We start from the raw sequence: 23,074 nt of genomic DNA on the forward strand, positions 1-23,074 counted from the left end.
TGGTGAATATTCCCTGGTTCATTATTCACCACACCCACAGTGAACGGAGAACCACACAACAACAACGCAAAGTCAATATAACGTTCCAGGGACCAGGCAGACATATCATGTGGCATACACAAGCGTAATCATTCATCCAGAGCATTATAGAAGATCGGTTTCAAAGTGTCTTTATCATAATGTACTTGATTAGACAAATCCAAAAAGTCACTTACATAATCCTCAATGGGCCGGTGGTTCTGACGGAGTTCAAGCAGGGCAAAAACTGGTTTCATGTTGCTAGTGGGAAGTTACTAACCTTCGCTGGATCCGGGTAATGGCTGATTATTCTGTAACGGGTGCTTTAATGAAAGCGATGAAGAGGTGAATCTAGTGATGTTACATTTGAAGCAAGGCTTCGGAGCTTGTGTCGAGCAAAAGTGGGCGTGCCAGATGAAGCTTTGATTCGAAGCTTGTGTTGTTAACGTTAAAATCACGTGACCAATGACAAACGAAGCTTCACTTTCTGATTAGTCACGTGCGCGCTTCGCTTTGCGTGTCAGAAGGTTCGAACCCTAGAGGTTTTTTATGAGTTATTTGCCTTATTCACATTTTGGTCCCACATAATACTGTATATATAATATTGTATTTATTTATACTTGTGTGCGCGTCTGTTATTATATGCATGTGAACATTATTCTGTACAATACAGTATTGAATCATATGAATATTAACTCATACTGGAATTTATTGCCACACTTTAATCAGTAAATAAATGTATTATATTGACCATTCACACACATGTTGTCTAAGCTTTATTTGTACACATAATATTAATATTCATCTGAATTTCATCAGCTTGTTGCTTCATTGACGGAGCTTTTTCCAGAAGCAACTGCTATATGTTTTATTAACCAAAAGATGGCGCTGTTTTCGACACCCTCGTTGAGGCTTCGAATCATGGTTCGAAACAGTAAGAGAAGTATCGGTGCTTCATTCGAAGCTTCATTTCCCCATCACTAGGTGAATCCATGTGCAAAAGGTGTTTATTAAGTAAAATCCCAATAAGGGCCAGCAAACAAATCCAGTCAGGGTAATCCACAATCAGAATCCAAATAACAGGCGATATATCAGGGCAGGCAGCAAACAGGCAATAAATCCAAATAAACAGGCAATGGTCAAACACAGGCAGATGCAGGTAACAGATACAGATACAGATAAACAGATAACAGGCAGATATACAGACAGGTTGGGGCAATGTAATAATCAGCCAGGAACTGGTGTACAGGAAGTGACTTATATACAAAACAGACAGGAAGTGTGAAGCGTGACATGGCATGATGATTTCAAAATAAAAGGCAGAACAGAGCAGGATAACAAAATACAAGTACAAATAACAAAAATACACAGAATACAGAACAAAACCATTACACAATGTTTGTAACCAAACCATTATTGAGCACCATTGACATCCGTAGCAGGATTTTCTCCTATTATGGAAGATTTTAAATAGTTTAATTTTTGTCTGTTGTGATCTTTCAGAATCAGAGGAAAAAGAAGAACTGCAGCTGGATCGTATTTCAGTCACTCATGTTGATGGTGTGATAATGGGTGAGTCAAAGACAAGATCATAATTTTCAGCATTAACCCATTAATGTCAATTAAACATTTGCCTTTTGTAATATTTTAAAGGTGAAGATTCACCATCAGCAGAAACTAATGACCTAACATCTTTTAAAGGTAAAATTTTATGCCATTTTGTGTCTGAGGCAGTGGCTGCTCGTGACTGCTTAACCGAGGGGCGCTAATTCAAAATAAGTGTTCGGAGTGTCGTGTGTGGTTCCATTTTTCAATTTATGTGTTCTGCGCGTCAAGAGATCCTGTGTGCATCACGTGTTTTGTCAAAATAAGTCCCTGCTGCACACGCGTCCACACCGTTTATGATAAACGAGACACATTCACAAAATACACACAAGACACTCACTTAACAGTATACTGATTGATTATGCATGAGATTATGCGAGTGTCTGGCAAACGCGAGCGTCTCTTTTATCATAAACCCTTTAGACACGTCTGCAGCAGGCACTTATTTTGACAAAACATGTGACGCACACAGGATCTCTTGACGCGACTACATACATGTTGTGACGAACTTTGCATCGACCGCCCTCGAAAAAAGAAGTCACCGGCCGCCACTGGTCTGAGGATTTAAAATGTAATGCTTTGTGTGTCCATTTTTCTGTTCACACCTGGTATTAAGATGCATGTTGGTCGATCGGATCACAAGTGGACAAGAGAGAGAGACACATTCACGTTTAGAGAAGCCGCTTTAGTTTGATCAGTTACAGAGCCGGACAGTAACGGAGTACATTTACTTGAGTACAGTACTTAAGTACAATTTTGAGGGATCTGTACTTTACTCGAGTATTATTTTTGGGGAGTACTCATGACTTTACTCAAGTACATTTGAGAGGCAAATATTGTATTCTTTACTCCACTACATTTCTACCCATAACCGTGAGTACCTGTTACTTCTAAAAAAAAAGGAAAAAAGAAAAATTTTAGAAACCCTCGATTTGTTGTTTCCCTTTTCTCAAACGTGATTGGATTGTGCAGGTGGCACTGATTGGGACAGCCTATCAGCTATCACCTTCAGCTTTCCGCCAAAGTTCCAATAGTCAGATTTAGATAAGAGAAGAAACCATGGACGAAACAATGGATGAAGACACAGCAGGTCCATCTTGAGAATGTGACAACCTGTGGCTCCACCTCGCCAGACTATTTTAAATTTCTAAACAAGTTAATGATAGTTTTCGCTTTAAGTGTTTGCTGTGTTTACCAAAACAGAGCTTCATCACCGCTTACAAAAATTCAACCCCTTGAGAGCGGCAGGGATCACTGGTGATCACTGGATCCTCTTCTTGATTCATGTCAGATTTGACCTCAGAGCTCTATCATTTGCTGTACAGCTGTCAATCATCTCACGTGGTTCAATGTGCACTGTGGCAGTAGTAATGCAAAATTTAAAAATGTACTCTTGTACTCTTGATACTCAAGTACTTTTAAAAACAAGTACTTTTTACTTTTACTTGAGTAGACATCTTACTGCAGTACTTTTACTTGTACTTGAGTAAAATTTAGCATGGGGTAACTGTACTCTTACTCAAGTAATAAAGCTGTGTACTCTGTCCGCCTCTGATCAGTTATAGTCTAAAGATTGCTCCGGACACTGTGGGATGACACTAGAAGTCAAGACCGATGTTAAAACATTGTGCTCGGTACATCACATTAGATCAATCATGGTTGGATCAATAGGTGCATGTGATCGAATATGTTGAAATCTACACCACAAAAGCATTCCTGTTGAATGTGTTTTTGACTTTCTCTGGCTGTGGTTAAAACAGGACGAGCACAAAACTTAAATTTATCTGATCGATCGTGATCTGATTGACCAAAACACATCTTAATAGCAGGTGCAAACAGCCTCTATGAGTATGGGCCTATTATAATCTCACTGTGTCTATTTTAAAGCAATCTAAAGCATTTCATCAACAATCAACATCAAGACGAAGCTTTTCTACTAAAGCAGATAAAGTAGCACGTGCATTTTTAAAGAGTAACTAAACCCTAAACCAACTTTTTAAAGTTAATAATCTGTAAAAATGAAGCTTTATTAGTGCTGTTCATTGATTTTAGTAAGTTTTTTGACATTTGGATATTAAGTGTTTCAATACTACAATATATGTTGTAAAAACGTCTGAGTGCTGCCCTCTTCAGGTTGAACGGTGGCTACTGCAGTTGAATTTTCTTATTGGATGTTGGGTCCAAAAAATGACTCGTGCCGTAAGCAGGTTCAAGCTCACCACGCCCTTGTTACGATCTCACCACACATTTGGTACGAGCTTAGTTCGTCCCCTCTATCTCCGTTGGGATCTGCCCACTTTTCTTGCATTTTTCAAATATTGCCAGTGGGTGGAGTCAGGCTCTGACCAGGGGTTTAGTTACGCTTTAAGTAAACTGCATTATGTATTACAACATAGCACTTTGTCTAAGAGCAATTGCACTTTTATATACACAAATGCTGAATAAATAAATCCTTTGTTTAAGACTGGACATTTTTTATATTAACTGCAGTGTTACTTATGGTGGACCAATTGTGCACAACACAACGAAATTTAAAAAGCAAACATAAGTTCACAACACTACCACAACGGCACAACATAACGGAAATGCTCCCAACCACTAGGGGGCGCTTTCCGCATAAAAATGCAGCACACTGCTGCCATATTAGGTAACCATAGATACAGTATATATAAAGGTTAGATGTCTCGCTCGCGCTGCTGGCCAATTGAGTGGAACGTCCGCATTTGGCGGCCATCTTACCACAGGGCGCTCGCTCACTCGTAGCATTGTGCTTTTAAATGACCATAACTTGCTCAATTTTCTACCGATTTTCAAACGGTTTGGTTTGTTATAAACGCCAGAGATGTACCTATGACACTGCATACTTAAAGACATACTATGCAGTTATTTTACCTTAATATAACAGCTTCAAATTTATTTAGGTGGTAAACAAAGTCATAGTAGGGCGAATCATCCTCCTGTTGAAGCTCGGGGAGGACACCGCTAGAAGAACCAGCAATGCAAGCTTGAGAGAACTGCCCCTGACAAATCTCGTGAAAATCACGACTTGCTTTACGGCAACGACGTCACACACGTTAGGTTTGTTCGACTTCGTGCGGCGCTGCAAGAACCGACCGCCGGATGACGTCAAAGTACCGCGAGAATGATCCGAGGCGGCACTTTGACATCATCCAGCTGTCGGTTCTCGCAGCGCCGCACGAAGTTGATCAAGTCTATAACAACAACTGCACACGCAAATTTAAGACATGAGGCTAAACGGTTTAAAAGTTAAAGGCGGAGTCCATGATGTTTGAAAGCCAATGTTGATATTTGAAATCACCTAAACAAACACGCCCCTACCCCAATAGAATCTGGACCTTCTGTTGATAGACCTGCCCCACACATACGCAACCCGGCATTTGATTTGATTGGCTATAAGTGTGTTTTGGTAGTCGGCCCGTCTCCTTTTCCAAACCATTTTTCAAACATTGTGGACTCCGCCTTTAAGAAAGCGCGTTCAGAAGAGAGTAGAAAAAGAAAATCTGACCGCGTTAGGAACCGGACAAGAGTCCCACTCGGTCAGGTTTTTACTCGTTGGCGTGAGCTAAAAGACAGCACTGGATGCAACAGGAATGCTTATCTGGCGATTTTGTTGATGGACTAGTAAGTAAATCTCTCATTTGTAAACTTGTTTGCGGTCTATGTTGTATGTGGTTGCGCTTGCTTGTAGTATGTCATGCGATTATTATGACAACAGTTGTCAATATCTCACATAATTATCAGGACATAAATAAGCCTAGAGGTTGTAAATAGTGTAAACATGCACAATTTGCAAACTATTATGATAAATAGCAATAATCATGTATAGTGACATTATAAAGAACAATGTTATGAAATAATGCAACGTAGCTACACAATTAACTTTGTCATGGCATTTTGTAATGTTTACTTGTGATTTAACTGCAATCATGTAAAAACGTTATAAGCCGCAAACGCGGTAGGCTACTTTATCATTATATGCACTCTACACTTCGAATAAACTTCTTATTATCCTATTAACATCATCTGTAGTTTAGTAGACTATGCAGTAGCCTTATATTTGTATGAAATTGTGAAACATTACCTGGTCATTATCTTTGGAGGTGTACTAGAGTGGGAAATTACGACAGTTGCAAGTATTCTCCAGCGACTCTAGGGGTCGCTTTTTGACAAAAACGCCGAAAATGCATAGAGCGCCTTTAATGAATAATTTTCATGAATCATGTTAAAGCATCTAGAATTATAGCCACGTTAATAATGTTTGTAAGAAACCAAACCGTTTGAAAATCGGTATAAAAAAGAGCAAGTTATAGTCATTTAAAAGTACCTGCACTATTAAACTCAATGCTATGAGTGAGCGAGCTGTCTGCTAGTGTTATTGTTTTGGTACCATCTGTGGCGAACGTCGGTCCTGGAGAGCCGCAGTCCTGCAGAGTTTAGCTCCAGCTCTAATCAAACACACCTGAACAGGCTAATCAAGGTCTAAAGAGTTTAAAAAGCTATAGACAGGTGAGGTTTAATCAGGGTAGAAGCTAAACTTTGAAGGACTGCGTTCGCCACCCCTGGTCTAATGTTGATGGAGAAGGAAAAATATGTAACGGGATAAAAAGTAAAGGGTGCTGAACAGGGACAAACGGAATGTCAACGGCAAACAACGTTATATGTACAAATGAAAGACTATTGAAGGCCCAAACTTTGAAAGCACGGTCATACTTGCAAATGTAAGGTGTTCTTTTTGTTTTAATTATTAAACAAAACCTGATTACTGATCTCTATTGTTTCACAGTTCATGTGAAAAAAGACCAATAAAGGATGTAAAGAGCTTGATATCACTGGGGTGATTCTTTATAATGGACCTAAAGAGAAAAGTGACATGATGGCATGTAATAAAAACACTTGTAGGGTTCATGCAGGCTTGCTGGGACGATGTCTATGATGTGAAATATCTTTAGTGAGTAACATAAAGAGGGTTTAATAATAACACTGCACTGTCAAGTCGAGCTGATGATATGAGCAGGATCAGCACGCTGGATGAGGTGACAGGTTTTGTTAAAATGTGACCCATGTGTAGCAGAGCGGTAGGTAGAAGTGTAACTTCTCTATTGGAAGATTATGAAATACTCACAACAAGGCCCAAGGGGGCACAGCTTCGACTACGCCACCCCCGAATATACCAGGGGAACAGTTCAAAAGGACACAGGTTCGTTACCTAAGAGTGAGCAAGAGACAAGGGCACGAGAATAGTAAAAAATACACTTTTATTTATATTAGCTTAAAACATATCTGACAATGGTCTTCAGACACTTATAAAATGAGCAAATACACGTACAATAAACACAGCACGCAGTGTAAAAGCCACACTCAAAAAGAATAAAAAATTATCTCCTCCTACCCAAAAGGATGACCCACCCCACACAAATATGTCAGAAACATCTACAGAAAAATAAAAAATACAAAACACACCAACAATTAATTACAAAACATAATTAACTCAATGTTAACTTAAATATAAATCACAATATTAATCAAACAAAACAAAAACAGAAACAATAACGGTAACACTTTACAATAAGGGTGCACTAATAGTCATGAATTCATGCTTAACTAATGCACAGATAATACTGAATTAATGTATTACTAATGGATTTCTGGAAATGCGATTTGAAAAGGACTTCAAACCACCTCTGGATGTAGCCTGAAACGGATTAGAAAAAAACTGATTTCTTGTGGTTTTTAGCCGTTCACCGTTCTAAATGTGATTGGATTCCTATCGGATATGCACCAAAATCAGATTTGGACTGACAGTGTGAACAATGTCTAATACACCTCTTCCTGCATCGGCTGCCTGTGAGAGGCTTGATAGATCTTAAAATTTAAGTTAAATTCGAGGTTTTACAATTTTGAGTAGCATGTTGCATACTGAAATTCATTGTCATTGTTTTTCTGTGTCTGTACCATGGACTTTTTTTCCGTGTCAGTTTCACGAATTGGTTACTCAATTGTTTTTCCTATTTTCTTACAATTTTCACATGGGTTTGGGGTTAGAACGATAGCCTGGGTGCCAGCCGATCTTAGCCCCGCCCACAACATTTTGAGAACGGAAAGATCGGTCTGGGGTTTCTCCGTTGAGGAGCTACTATGCTAGACCCAAAGCTGGTCGAACCAATCAAATTGTCAGGGCAGGCTTTATACGATGATGGACAGATGATCAACAGTAACGTAATGAACCACGTCACCAATGAGCGCGTGTGTTGAATCTGTTTACAAAGAAATGGCTGCCGCTGTAGAATTCAGATGTGTGGATTCTGACATTGAGTCTGTTCTAAAAGATATCGATCTAAAGATAGCATTGATTTTAAAAGAAGAACAGAGAAACGCGAGCAAGGCATTTGTTGATGTTTTTGCCGTCCTCCCTACGGGATTCGGTAAACGTTGGTCGCAACTGAAATGGGTATCACGGCGATGCAACTCGGCGTGCATGACGAGATGGATATAATTAGCGGTCATTGCCAGCTTCTTTTCGGAAGCCCGGAATCGTGGCTGCTGAATAAGTGGAGGGACATGCTAGACTCCAATATTTTCAAGCCAACGTAATGGGTATCGTCGTGGATGAAGTTCACCTAATGGTAAGAGATAGTAAATACTTCATGTTGTGATATAAACGAAATGTTGTAAACATAGTAGGTGTTGATGTACGTTCGCTAACTCAGACTTAGTATAATCACAATGTTAGTGTCATTGTAGCGAAATAACTAGCAGTTCGGTCAGGCTGCAAAAGACGTAATTTCAACATACGTCACACACTCCGTTGCTCTGATTGGTCGTAGGTTATCCAATTGAGTGCAGAGGCATTTTTCGGTTGAGACACGCCTCATAATTATAGCTCAATGGAGCGGTATCAGACTCAAATTCTGACTAGAATTGAGTATGACAAGTGAGGCTTTTAGAACGACTTTCTGTAACATAAAATGACATCCAAACCCAACTCCTAACCCTAACGTCAGGCGGCAATTGTTTAGAAGTCTGGAAAAAATAGTATAATCCAATAGTTAAAGTGACATCCTAACCCAAACCCCAAATCTAACCCCAAACCCACGCGAAAATGGTTGAAAAATAGGAAAAACAATTGAGTAATCAATACGTGAAACTGACACGGAAAAGAAAGTCTGTGGTACAGACAGGGAAAAATGCGGAGATCCGTGACAATGACATGGATAAATTAGCAAAAAATTTTGTGACTATATCACAGAACTTTGTGAGATCATGTTGGAAATTATGTAGTAGTCTTATAGTTTGATAAGAAAATACAATTAAATACAAACAGTTGTAGATAAAACCTTGTATGTGGTTCATTCACTTCATGTTTTTAGAGATTAAAAGCTTAATCATGAATCTCTCGTTTTCCTTCTTCTGATTACTTTTACTTTTTTAATACTCAAGTACAATTTTAATGTGGTATTTTTTTACTTTTACTCAAGTATAATTCTGGCCAGATACTTTTACTTTTAATTAGGTAAAATTTACACTTAGTACTTGTACTTTCACTTGAGTAAAATTTTTGAGTACTTTTTACACCTCTGTATTTTCATAACAAACAAAATTTATAATCCTGTCCTACACCTCCCAAAAAAAGCAGCTCACCAAAACTTAGTTATGTGTTAAAGTTTGTTGACCTCTAGCGGTATAAAAACTACAGTGTTGTGTTGCATGTGTGGCTACCGATCAAAATGCGGTTTGTTTATACTAATGTGTGAACTTTTTACACGGCCCCTTATTATCTACAGTTTTTCCAATATTTAATTCAAATACAGACACAAATGATAAATGACTTACAGTGCATTCAGGGTATACTTTTTTGTCATGTGCTCTCCAGAATCATACACTTGATGTTTACGTTGTTTACCACCTGAGCTATAGGAATGCCCAGTTATCACATAGATTAAACTCCACCCTGCATTAAAGGCGCTAAGTGAATCTGTGTGATGTCAATTCTTGTTGACATTCAATGTTTTTTCAAACAAAACGAAACGTAGCTAACTCCTCCCCCCCCCTCCGTGCTTTCTGAACGAGTCATGAACACGCCCAACCCCCACTCCCAAATCCTTCTTGTCGTTTATTGGCTGGAACACTTTGTTATGTTTCTTGGTGGTAGGTTTGACCACTGTTTTTGATGCAGTTTGTGAAGCCTGGGCTGTCTACAGAGACCGCGTTTTTTACAGTGTGTTCAGAGGACAGGCAGCTAGCAGATAGTGAAGAGATGTTTACTGTATGAAACAAACATTTTTTATTGCCTAAAACGCGTGAATTTGCTCAATGGCGTGTTTACCATTTTGGGGGCCCTAAGCAAAGTCCAATGACATGGGGCCCCCATGCCCCAACATTGCCTAAGATTTCCCTTGAATTTGCACATCATTAAAATTGAGTATATACAATTAAGAAAGAGAGATATATAAACCAGACTTACTGTTTAACTTTGAACAACCAAGGTCAGTATATGGCTACTGCGGGGAACACACAGAGCCTTACTGTTAATCTCAAGCAGTCTTTTCTGCACTCCCTGCTTGTGTCCCATCGTATTACTCCCATTATCATATGACTGACCACGACAATCTGAAATGTTACATTTGAAATTATCTAGCTGCTCAGTTCGGGTATCAAACAGGCCTTTTCCTGTGGTATCATTCACACTGACAAATCCAACAAAGTGTTCTGCAATATTTGCTCCCACCAATGACTCACAATTCACAGTGCGAAGCACCAAGTATAGTTGTTCATTGTGCTAAAATCTAGCATGCAGTCCATTATCACAGAAAAGTACTTTGCCTTTTTGACTTTCTGAAGAATTGCATCCTTTGTTTTCTCTCCAACTAATGCAATGAGCTCATTTTGGATGATGTTACTTAAATAGTGATCTTTGATCTTTTTTTTTAATTTTCTGAGGGATTCACTCATTATAGGGTCAGATTGAGCCATGAGCTCTACCTGTCCAAGAAAGTTGCATTATGTGGCTCAAAAGTTTTTCTGAATGCCCTCGTAGTGCCTGGTTTCGTTCTGCTAAATGACAGACAATAGCAATTATTATGCTTAAAACAGCCTTCCAATGCTGTATGTCAACAGCATGCAATTCCTGACTTTTGCTGTCAATAGTTTTCCCGGATTTCAGTTGGTCTTCAAGTTCACGCCAGTTTTGCATATTTAAGCGATGCGTATTGCTTTTCTCCTGCTCTTTTAAGTAGTTGTGGATATTGATCCACGCGCGAAATCCACCACTTTTAAAGGTGCACGTTTTAGACCATAAAACATTTTTTGTTACATACAGCAAACATCTCCTCACTACTTGCTTCCTGTCCCCTGAACACACTGTAAAAAACGCGATCTCTGTGGACAGCCTAGGCTTCACAAACTGCAATAAAAACACAAGGGCCAAACCTAGCACCACCAAACAAAAAGTGTTCCAGCCAATAAACGACAAGAAGGATTTGGGGGTGGGGGTTGGGCGCATTCATGAAAGCACTGAAGGGAGGGGGAGGAGTTAGCTACGCTCTGTTTGCTTAAAACAGTTCAAACATCAACAAAAAGTGACATCTCACAGATTCGCTTAGAGCGCCTTTAAGTAAATAAGTGCTTCGTGTTTCAAAGAGCTTACAACAGAAACAGAACACAGAATCACTACTGACTGAATAAACTAACCAGTTTCTCTGAATTTCTAATTTTTCATTTTTTTTTAATAACAGTCAGGGCCGGAGTGGGGCCACTTTTCAGCCCGGGAGTTTCAGGCCAAGACCGGCCCACTTTTTCCATAGTGTTGTTCCAAATTAGCACTTTTTTCAAATTGGATAAATAAAGCAACAGTTCAGCTCTTACTATAGTTTTTATTAATATCATGGTTTAACAAATAAGGTAAAAGTTAAATAATATTTCACTTAAGATGAGAAGTTAACAAAAATATTCCTCTACACTCTGGGTTATTTTTGACCCATAATTGGACAGAACAAATGCTGGGTTAAAAATGACCCAATGTTGGGTTGTTGTTATGCTACCATGGATTATAATAACCCAACAGTTGGGTTAAAACAACCCAGCATTGGGTCAATTTTAACCCAGCAGCGTGTTCTGTCCAATATTTACCCATTATGGGTCAAAAATAACCCAGCCCTGTTTAGAGTCTATTCCACAAGGAAAGGTTGATAAATTATTAGCATTGCTAATGCTAGGAGGCCTTTGATTAATCAGATGCAAATATAAAACCCAGTCCTAATTAAAAAAGAAAACAGTTTGACAAAAAATATTAAATCCAATATTGGGTAAATATATAGCATAAAAAGTGATTTATAAGCTTTTTTTAGGCTGCTCGTTTTTGACTGGGAACACAAAAGGTGTTATATGGTTATGAACACAACCTGAGGGTTAAATAACTTTAATTCATATTGTTTACTCATTGCCTCCTCGTTTTTTAGCAGGGAACTGGCTTATCTGCTGCTCAGAAACTGCTTGCATAATATTTGCAAAGTCTATGAATCGCATGTATACACAAAAGGCTAATATTTTAACAAAAAAAATGTTGGCTTGTAAATAGTTTGAAAACGGTATTAGCTGAATAATTAAGTTGCTAATGCTAACCATTACTAGGCTTATTTCTCTTTAAGTTACCTGTTGTCACTTTTGTTTGTCCTCTTGAAAATAAATCTGTAAGTTTGGCACATTTGGCAGAATCCTCCTACAATGGCTTTTTTGTTCAACCTGTTTTTTTACGCCCTCCTCCTCTCAGACGCGTTTTGTTACGGTAGCACCGGTCACTAACGTGACAAATGAAAAAAAAAAAAAACTCGAAAAGTGAACGGCCCACCGGGAATCCTCCCGGTTCTCCCGATTACCCACTCCGGGCCTGATATCAGTCCACAGTGAAACGACAAGTAATTTTGTCAGAATTTTGAGGAAAATCTAAATCCTTTATTTCAACTGGTCCCATTTTGACAATGCTGCATCTTTGTTGGTCAGTTATTTTCTCAGGCCAAAGCGCTGGGTCATCAGAAAGCTTATCACTTCGCAATTTCGCTTAGTACTAGATCATGCGAAGGCAGAAGGGTATCACGGTCACAGGGGACCACCTCAGGGCACTCATCTCCGCTGCCGCCGGCAAAAGTATGGGAAGGTGCGGGTGCAGCCTGTTTACTGGGCGGTGTTGCTGGCTCTCTCTCCTCTTCAGATGTTTCATTTGATTTTTAATTGAAAAAACATTGTAAGCTTTTGCAAACTTTCAGTATTTGATTTCTTTTCTTTTGTTTTCTCTTGAGCACCGCTTGGATACGAACGTTTCATGATTGATTTTTTCTATCATTAAATCATAAAATGAGTTACTCACTTGTGGCCACTAGCGGGCCCCACGCAATTGCATGGTTTGCATGGTGAGTAAACACGCCACTATTCGCTTAGAGCACCTTTAAGGGGGCGTGCACACCAAAACGTTTACGCCCCGCGGCCGGCGCATGTTTTCAATTGTTTCCAATAGAAGCTCTGCGTTTTTCAAATAAGCCAGCAGCTAGCGGCTTTCTTCAGTGCTGAAAACCGGCACTCGTTGTTTTTTTCTGCGCTTAGCCCCGAGAGTTGAAAAAATATTCAACTTTGGATGAAAAGCTCCGCTCGTCAATGTCAGTTCTCACGCGCCCGTTCAATCACTGTGGAGGAGGGTCGGGACAAGTATCACAGCAACCAACTGTCTCACAGCTGATGTATCAGAGCTACCAAAGTGCTTAGCTCACGAAAGCGGGCACTCAGCTGAAAAACAGCTGGCATTCGCCGTCCTCCAGATGTTTTCAGCCGCATTTAAGGACAGTGAATGGTTGTGGTAGAGGCACTAATTTAGTAAACGCTCCAATGGGTTGTATTTGAAGGAAGTGACAAACCTATAGTCTACTACACATCATATCACCTTCTATTCCTTCACTCTGACAAAATTCAAACTGATCACTAAGGCAATGTTTAGAAACATAATTGCAGACATCTGTATGTACACATTGCACATTTAGCATGCCTATTTTGTATGGTGTTGTTTGATGGTCTCTTACGTCATGACAGCTATTTTCCCTCATGAGAACCTGTACATGAGGCCATAGCAAACTGTGAGAATTTAACCGCTCCCACTGAAAGAGGTTAGCGTAGGCGTGAGTGCTAAAAACACTGTGGCATAGCAGGACATGACCACATTGCTTCCATGCAGATAATGGAAACAGTCAAGTCACATTTTTAGTATTTGTGTAGCGCTTTCTTTTTTACAATGTTTATTGATTCAAAACAGCGGTAACACTTTATTTTACGACCCGCAAAGTACCGCGTAATTAAACCGAATTTACAGTGTAGCCTACCTATTTGTAACAACAGGGTATCTCTACAGTATGTTTAGGTATAAGGGAACAATATGTTAAGTTTGAGGTAATAAAGGGGTAAGAATAAATGAAGTATTTCATAACTACAGGGTACCTATTGTAATATTATGTGGTATGTATGACTTACGTCTATGGGTAATATGGTCTATTGATTTTTTTGTTATATATTTTTTCTAGTGATGGTCAACCCGGATCTTAAGTCACTCACTTATATGATCCGGGTTGTGCGAGTCACTTGAGTCACTTGAATCACTTGGTCAAAATCTCCCAGTTCCAATCGCTAATACTAATGCAACCAAGCAACTCAGATCACGCATACGAGTCTACGACTCCTCTGCTCGCAAAAAAGGGCTCATGTTAACTGAGGAACTTGTAAAAAAACATGCATGTCCGTGGTAACATTATCAATAACATAATTGTAAAAGTTCGGTGTGTGTGTTTAGTTTCATTTCATAACGACAAATATATCAACACCACGTTTAAAAGATGTGAGGCTTTGTTGAATTGGGACGTGAGAGGAACGTGTCCTGTTTCAGATTGACTTACAAGATCCACGATAGGCTTCGGTTAATGCAGCCACACAGTCACTCATCCGCGCAAGAACATGATCTTGTGAGTGAGTCCCAGACAGAGCCGCTCGCCCGCTCCTGCACGGGTCCTGTGAGTGAACCACTCACGTCACTCTGAGTGACTCAGTCAACAAGAGGAGCCGTGTACGTCCTTCGGTGGCGGATCTTTACAGCAGCACTGCTGCAATACGTTAATAACACGAGCAAGGTCGTCGGATTCAAGCTCTATGAGTTGAGTCACTCTCTGTGTGAATCCCCGAGCCGCTGACCAACTCATTGTCGCGCACACGCATCCCTTTGTACTCGGACTCGGAGCTGCAGAAAATTACGAGTGAGCTTTTGGCTCACTCGGTACCCCCAGTCGACATTTGGTGATGTAAATTAACTCGTTGTTGCAAGTTATAGAACATAGGCAGCTTATGTAGAGTTATGTGTTGTAATTCTGTTGTAAACATTTGAAGAGCTTTGTGTTTGATCAAATTTTTCATTTTTAAAGCAAAATCTGAGAGGACATAACTGACTCGGGTCACTAAGGACTCATGGTTCTCGAGTCATTTTAGGGATCGGGTTAAATGATCCGAGTTTCGAGAGACACGCTCATCACTAATTTTTTCATATTTGCTACTTAACTGATGAAAGTGTATTGTATAGCCTACAGTTGATGTCTACAAGCCACGTCGACAAATAAAATATAACAGCACAATAAAAATAATAGCAACTTGTACCTCTTTGATCTGTATATGTATACAGTAGTTACCATGTAACTCTTATATTTGCGGGCTGTAAATTAAAGGGGTGCTTATTCCCCACTTGTTCTGTGTATGTACCAGGTTACTCTTACCTTTGCGGACTGTAAATTAAAGTGGCGCTTGTTACAGCCTTGTTCTGTGTATTTACTAGGTAACTCTCATATTTGTGGGCTGTAAACTAAAGTGGTGCTTTGTTCACCTCTTGTTATAAATGTTATACCATAAACATACAGAAAAATTTTATTTTTATTTTAAAACAACTTATTTCAAAACATCTTTAAAACACTATAATTAAGCCAACACTTAATTTTTATTAACACAAAACTTTTATTTCAAATAAAAAGTCATGACAATTTTTCGTTGTTTTTGCGGCTTGGCTTCCTCTTGTCCACTCGGATGTTGAGTTGATGTCGTCTTACAAATGCCGTTCTGCATTACATATAAAAAACATAAATGAAAGCCTTTAGTAAATGTTTCTTCACTGCGCCTTGACAAAAAACTGAGTTTTCTGAGCCAGTTATTAACTTTAGGCTAACTTATGTGCTAGCTAACCTGCTGCTACAGTTAGCTGGCAACTTTCTTGAAAAAACATTGTTTGAAATGCGTTAGTCATGTATTAACAAAACCAGTTACCTTATTCAGCATGCGGATCCTGCTCACATCACTCGCAGCCGTACTCCACAGTGTATAACGTTTTAAAACCTCTTAAAGAAATTTCACCTCATGATCGCGTTCCAGCAAACGTCCCGCATACGGCCGCGCACTCTACACCTGCGCAGTAGCCTATGCATGTAGTCGTCTTTTGCTTTAGCGGGAGCTGATATCTGCTGTTGTTTCATTCTGGTTTGCCATTGCATAAATTATATTTGGCTAAAATACTTGTGTTTACACATGTTGCAAAGTTTTATTCTACCAATGACAACACCTATTAAAAATAAACAAATAGCGTGCTGCTTTATGGTCATTATTGCCCACCAAAATTTAACAAAGATTTTATGCAAGACTTTGCTGATTTTATAGCAGGTCTAAGGTTGAACTATGTTCATTTTATAATCTGTGGTGATTTTAATTTACATGTATGTTGTGAAAACAAACCCATGGTTAAAGATTTTTTAAACGCTTTTAATCTCACTCAGTCAGTGTCCGGCCCGACACATGAAAAGGGACATACATTAGATCTTGTGCTGTCTTATGGTTTGTGTGTTCATATAAATGAAATATGTAGTGCGTGTATATCGGACCACTTCCCTGTCTTGTTTACAATTACAGTTCCATGTTCTGTAATTAGGTCTCCTATTTCACAGTGCCGTCGTGTATTTAATAGTCAAACCACGGCACAGTTCTCTGCTGTTTTTAAAGACTCTGTGCTCTATCTTAGATGGATGTGATGTTAATGATGCTGATGGACTCATAACTCTTTTTAATTCAATCTGCATAAATATTTTAGACTCTGTAGCACCTTTAACCCCCTGGTGTCCAAAAATGCGGCTCCCGTTTTGACGTGTTTTCTCCTTATCATGGCAGAATCAACTTAAAATACCCCATCATTAATAATTATACACTTACGTGTTTGACATCTTTGGAAATTGTAAAGGGTCTTCTTTAATATGTGTTCATTTACAATAACAACAGATCTTTGTGTTTTTGTCAAATAAAGAAAATAAACAGAGTGTGCATCCAGACATTTCTGTCTCCGCCAGCTGTCTCTCAAAACACGTTACAAAAATCAATTGAAACTCTGCGAATACTCGTCACACAAGCATGATACACACATCAAAAGAAAGCCTGAAATGTCTATTTTTAAACAATCTAATTATAATCGAAAACAAATAATGCCTGTTTATATAATCTGCATTGAAGTAAAGAGAGTACCGTTTTTCCTGGCCCACAGGCGGTACACGCTGTTGACATGGTAATGAAGAGCAGCTCAAACATTAAGAAGTAAAGTTTGATTTAAGTTCAGATTTAAAGACTTTACCGCATGTCTGGATTATAAACTTTATACACACACATGAGGAATATCTTAATTTATGTCTGGACATTGAGGAAGAGCATTTATCTTTAACGTTACCTTAGAAGAACAAAGGTAAAGGCATATCTCCATCCTAACGATCTGGAAAGGGTAATAAATGCCCTTATAACCTCTCGCCTTGACTACTGTAACTCGTACGTGGGATAAGATAACTCATCGATTTAGCTTCTACAGTCCAGAATGCGGCTGCTCGTCTCTTGACAGGAACGAGGAAGAGGGACCATATTACACCTGCGTCACCTCCACTGGCTCCCTGTTCATTATAGGATCGATTTTAAAATGTTATTACTGACTTTTAAATGTTTAAATGGCCTGGCTCCACTATATTTAATGGAGCTTCTGTACGCTCATATCCCGGCTAGAGTGCTAAGATCCGCTTATCTTGCCCTTTTGGATGTACCGAGAAGCAGACTAAAAACCAGAGGTGATCAAGCCTTCAGTGTAGCTGCCCCTAACTTGTGGAACAACTTGCCAGTCCATATCAGAACTTGCCAAACTCTGGAATCCTTTAAATCATTGTTAAAAACTCATTACTTTTCTTTAGCATTTTCTTCGAATTAGGCTTGTTAATTTGCTGGTAATTTTATCTTGTTTAATGTTTATTGCGTATGTTTTATTGTTGTTAATGTATGAGTAGTAATTTGTTGTTTTTTAAACCTGTGAAGCACCTTGGTCAACCATGGTTGTTTTAAGTGTACTTATATAAATAAACTGATAATGATAATGATAATAATATCCTTACCTTACCAATCTTTTAGGTTCTACCATAAAGACTCAGAAGGCAAGTGAACGTTTGAATGACATTTATTCCATGTTAAATTAAAAGACAGAAATTCGAATCAGTCTCAAAATAAAAGAGATGTCACAGTTCTCTTAACTCAAAGATGACAAAGGCAGGGATAACAGAAACTTACAGGACTTTAATGACGATAGACAGCAAAACACGATGACAACGGTACATGCAGACGAGATCAGACAAAGAACAGGAACATGAGGGCAAACTATAAAGGGTGAGTGATAATGACAAACAGCTGTAACTAATGATAATGATTAACAAACACAGGTGATACTAATTAAAGGTAACTAACACAAAGAGCAATGATGAACAACAATGAAAACAAACTAAACAGAACTAAAACCCTGACAGTACGCCCCCTCCCGGTAGGCGCGACCTCGCGCCGTAGATAAACAACAAAAGGGGCGAGTGGGAGGGAGCAACAAACAAAAAAGAAAGTGTCCAAAAAAAACTGTGATGAAAGGTGAGGGAAGGTCTAGAGCAGGACCCAAAGACCAGACGAGACGAAGCCCCAGGGTGGAGACGCTGGCGGAGGGCGCCAGGGTGATGGAAGTCCTAGTCCCACCCTGGGGACAGACGACAGCGAGGACACAGGGCGGAGCCACGCGAGTGGAGAACCCGGGGGAAGCCGAGGATCTGGAGGGACGGGGCGGAGCTGGTGGGTCTCCCGACCGAGACGTAGGCGGATTCCGGAGCCACGAGGCGGAGCCAGAGCTAGGGAGTCCCGTGGTGACGTCTTCGGGAAGGAGGAGCCCAACGAGCCGGAAGGGTGGAGTGAGGGATACACAGGGGAACGAGGAAAACCCGGAGGTGAGGGCAGGACGACGACTGACCAGGGGCGGAACCAGAGGGGTGACCGAAGCCTGGTGACGTCGTAGTGGGGACGGGAGCTGACGGAGAGGAGGGAGGAGAGACCCGAAGCGAGGCAGCTGGTCCGACGAGCCGAGGCGACCTCTAGGTCTCAGGGAGCGGGGGAGGAGAACTGGAGAAACCCCCGAGACAGTGGGCAGAGAGGCACACCTCGGCTCCGACGAACCAGCGCCGGTGACGCGCTGAGGATGAGCTGAGGTGTGACACTGTGTCCGCTGACGTAGCTTCGGATTGGCTGGTGTGGGAAATCCAAAAGGGAAACCGGACGGGACCGGCAGCGCTGACCAACAGCGACTTACGAGGGGCGGGCTGGACGGAACCAGTGGTGACGATGAGGGGTGGGAAATGTCCAAAGCACAATCCGAGCAGATGTTAGAAACCCCAGGAACCGTTATTGGCTCACCCTCAGCGGCGGGGAGATGGACGTCCTCCCTGACGTCATTAGCAGCTCCCGCGGCGGCACCCCGGAAACTCTGGTCACGCAACCTGGTCAGGGGGAACATCCGGGGTTTTGGCGACGCTGGGCTCCGAGGGTAGCTCTGGCTCGCAGGTCGCACTGCCGGGTTCTCCACCTGCGGTGGGCAGGAGTTCCGGGTAGAGTAAGATCCGTCTGGTCTCTGGGGGTGGCGATGGTCCGTTGGACCGTCCGAAGTGATCGGACGGTCTCCCTGCTCCAAACCGAGTAATGTGTTCAACGAAAAATCCATAAATAAACTAAAAACGAAACTGATTATTCGGAAAACAAAAAACTCTAGCTTGAAACACGGAGGGGAACACTAACACGCCACAAACGTTTGGTCTGATCTTCTGTCACAGTTCTCTAAACTAAAAGATGACAAAGGCAGGGATTACAGAAACTTACAGGACTTTAATGACGATAGACAGCAAAACACGTGGACAACGGTACATGCAGACGAGATCAGACAAAGAACAGGAACATGAGGGCAAACTATAAAGGGTGAGTGATAATGACAAACAGCTGTAACTAATGATAATGATTAACAAACACAGGTGATACTAATTAAAGGTAACTAACACAAAGAGCAATGATGAATAACAATGAAAACAAACTAAACAGAACTAAAACCCTGACAAGAGATGCTTGAGTCTCATAAGATTTTGGCATATGCCCCGCCTTTCGTCCGGGTCTAGCTGTAGTCCGGCAGATCCTGCCTGATGTTGAAGGCAGGGGCGGAGCCTACCCCCGGACAAAAGAACAGGGAACAACCTGGTGGTGGTGGGGAGGATGGAGGTGAACTTCAGCTACGACACCTACGGGCAGCAGGAGAGAGTGTTAGTTCAGCGTTTAAATAGTCGGCTTTGAGCTGTGATTGGTAAGCCGATTTTATGAATGAATGACGTGGTATTAGAGTCTTCCTGGTAGAACTTACGCTGACGCTTTCATTTCTACCATAAAGACTCAGAAGGCAAGTGAACGTTTGAATGACATTTATTCCATGTTAAATTAAAAGACAGAAATTCGAATCAGTCTCAAAATAAAAGAGATGCTTGAGTCTCATAAGATTTTGGCATATGCCCCGCCTTTCGTCCGGGTCTAGCTGTAGTCCGGCAGATCCTGCCTGATGTTGAAGGCAGGGGCGGAGCCTACCCCCAAAAGTGAAATAGATCAACTGGCTTGATTGCTAGGATATCGAAGAGATGTCAATCCTGAAACAAAAGAAAATGTTAAGAAGGAATCAGACTTCTTAAGCTACAACAGCTATTTATTGGAACCCCCCCAAAAATAAAGCCACGATAGGCATAGGCATTCACTTTAATGTCTGATTCACACAAAAGGAATAGGATAAGAATTACAATATGCTTCGTCGTAAAGTGCCACGGTAGGCTTTACATGGATAGGTAGCCCCGATAGGTGATATGTAAAGCCACGATAGGCCAAATCGATCGATAGCCCAGATAGGCGATGTGTAAAGCCACGTGGATTGATAGCCCCGATAGGCGATATGTAAAGCCACAATAGGCCACAGCAATCGATAGCCCTGATATGCGATGTGTAAAGCCACGTGGATTGATAGCCCCAAAAGCCGATATGTAAAGCCACAATAGGCCACAGCAATCGATAGCCCTGATAGGCGATGTGTAAAGCCACGTCGATCAATAGCCCCGATAGGCGATGTGTAACGCCACGGTAGGCCACATCGATCAATAGCCCCGATAGCCGATATGTAAAGCCACGATTGGCCACGATAGGCCACTTGATCGACAGCCTCGATAGGCAATGTGTAAAGCCACGATAGGCCACGTTGATTGATAGCCCCGATAGGCGATGTGTAAAGCCACGATAGGCCAAATCGATCGATAGCCCCGATAGCCGATATGTAAAGCCACGATTGGCCACGATAGGCCACTTGATCGACAGCCTCGATAGGCAATGTGTAAAGCCACGATAGGCCACGTTGATTGATAGCCCCGATAGGCGATGTGTAAAACCATGAAAGGCGATATGTAAAGCCACGTCGATCGATAGCCCCGATAGGCGATATGTAAAGCCACGTCGATCGATAGCCCCGATAAGCGATACGTAAAGCCACGATAGGCCACTTGATCGACAGCCTCGATAGGCAATGTGTAAAGCCACGATAGGCCACGTCGATTGATAGCCCCGATAGGCGATGTGTAAAGCCACGTCGATCGATAGCCCCGTTAGGTGATGTGTAAAACCACGATAGGCAATATGTAAAGCCACGTCGATCGATAGCCCCGATAGGCGATACGTAAAGCCACGATAGGCCACTTGATCGACAGCCTCGATAGGCAATGTGTAAAGCCACGATAGGCCACTTGATCGACAGCCTCGATAGGCAATGTGTAAAGCCACGATAGGCCACGTCGATTGATAGCCCCGATAGGCGATGTGTAAAGCCACGATAGGCCACGTTGATTGATAGCCCCAATAGGTGATGTGTAAAACCACGATAGGCGATATGTAAAGCCACGTTGATCGATAGCCCCGATAGGCGATGTGTAAAGCCACGATTGGCCATGTCGATTGATAGCCTCGATAGGCGATATGTAAAGCCATGTCGATTGATAGCCCCTATAGGCGATACGTAAAGCCACGATAGGCCACTTGATCGACAGCCCCGATAGGCAATGTGTAAAGCCACAATAGGCCACGTCGATTGATAGCCCCGATAGGCGATGTGTAAAGCCACGTCGATCGATAGCCCCGTTAGGTGATGTGTAAAACCACGATAGCCGATATGTAAAGCCACGTCGATCGATAGCCCCGATGGCGATACGTAAAAGCCACGATAGGCCACTTGATCGACAGCCTCGATAGGCAATGTGTAAAGCCACGATAGGCCACGTCGATTGATAGCCCCGATAGGCGATGTGTAAAGCCACGTCGATCGAAAGCCCTGATAGGTGATGTGTAAAACCACGATAAGCGATATGTAAAGCCACGTCAATCGATAGCCCCGATAGGCGATGTGTAAAGCCACGATAGGCCACATCGATCGATAGCCCCGATAGGCGAGAAGGCCGTGGAGAACACTTACAGGGCAACATTTTGCAATTTAGTGCGAAGACCGCAAAGGGCAAGATACGGGGCAATGATATGCTGTATGCAACAAAGACAGTTACGCGGCAACGACTTCCCATGTAGCGTGAAGACCGCGAAGGCAATGATGCGGGGCAACGATATGCTGAATCATAATAAAGGCTGCGGAGGATAGATGCGGGGCACCATATGCAATGTAATAAGTCGGTTGTGGTATCCATGACACAATGTAACCATATGCTGATTAGCGAGAAGGCCATGATACACATCAACAATTTGCAGTATAGCAGTATGACTGCGAATGCTGGATACAGGCAATGATATGCCACGCAGCAAGGAGGTCACGAGAGCCATGCAATGGGGCAAAAATATACCCTATAGTGAAAAAGGCTGCGTATGCTATGTCGGAGGCTGTGATGGAAAGCGACAATATTCCTATAAACCGTGCTATGCCACAGATAAGTTTAGCGAGAAATGAGACATGGTTGAGTAACCTACACCACCACCA

At 41.4% G+C, this 23,074-nt stretch overlaps 1 protein-coding gene across 2 annotated transcripts in view; it reads left to right on the forward strand.

Moving 5' to 3' along the window:
* LOC129431233 (B-cell receptor CD22-like) overlaps positions 1–23,074 on the forward strand; it is a 201,965-nt gene that overhangs the window by 112,739 nt on the left and 66,152 nt on the right. The window contains exons 14-17 of one of the 2 annotated variants that reach the window (XM_073874935.1): positions 1,522–1,590; positions 1,672–1,719; positions 3,511–3,587; positions 3,987–4,079. In XM_073874935.1, coding sequence (XP_073731036.1) covers positions 1,522–1,590; positions 1,672–1,719; positions 3,511–3,518 — 125 coding nt within the window. In that variant the 3' untranslated portion in view covers positions 3,519–3,587; positions 3,987–4,079. Of the gene's footprint in view, positions 1–1,521; positions 1,591–1,671; positions 1,720–3,510; positions 3,588–3,986; positions 4,080–23,074 lie in introns of those variants that run through there. The other variant, XM_073874936.1, reaches the window with a different exon arrangement.

The sequence above is a fragment of the Misgurnus anguillicaudatus genome, chromosome 13 (genome assembly GCF_027580225.2).
Source record: "Misgurnus anguillicaudatus chromosome 13, ASM2758022v2, whole genome shotgun sequence".
NCBI classification, from domain to species: domain Eukaryota; kingdom Metazoa; phylum Chordata; class Actinopteri; order Cypriniformes; family Cobitidae; genus Misgurnus; species Misgurnus anguillicaudatus.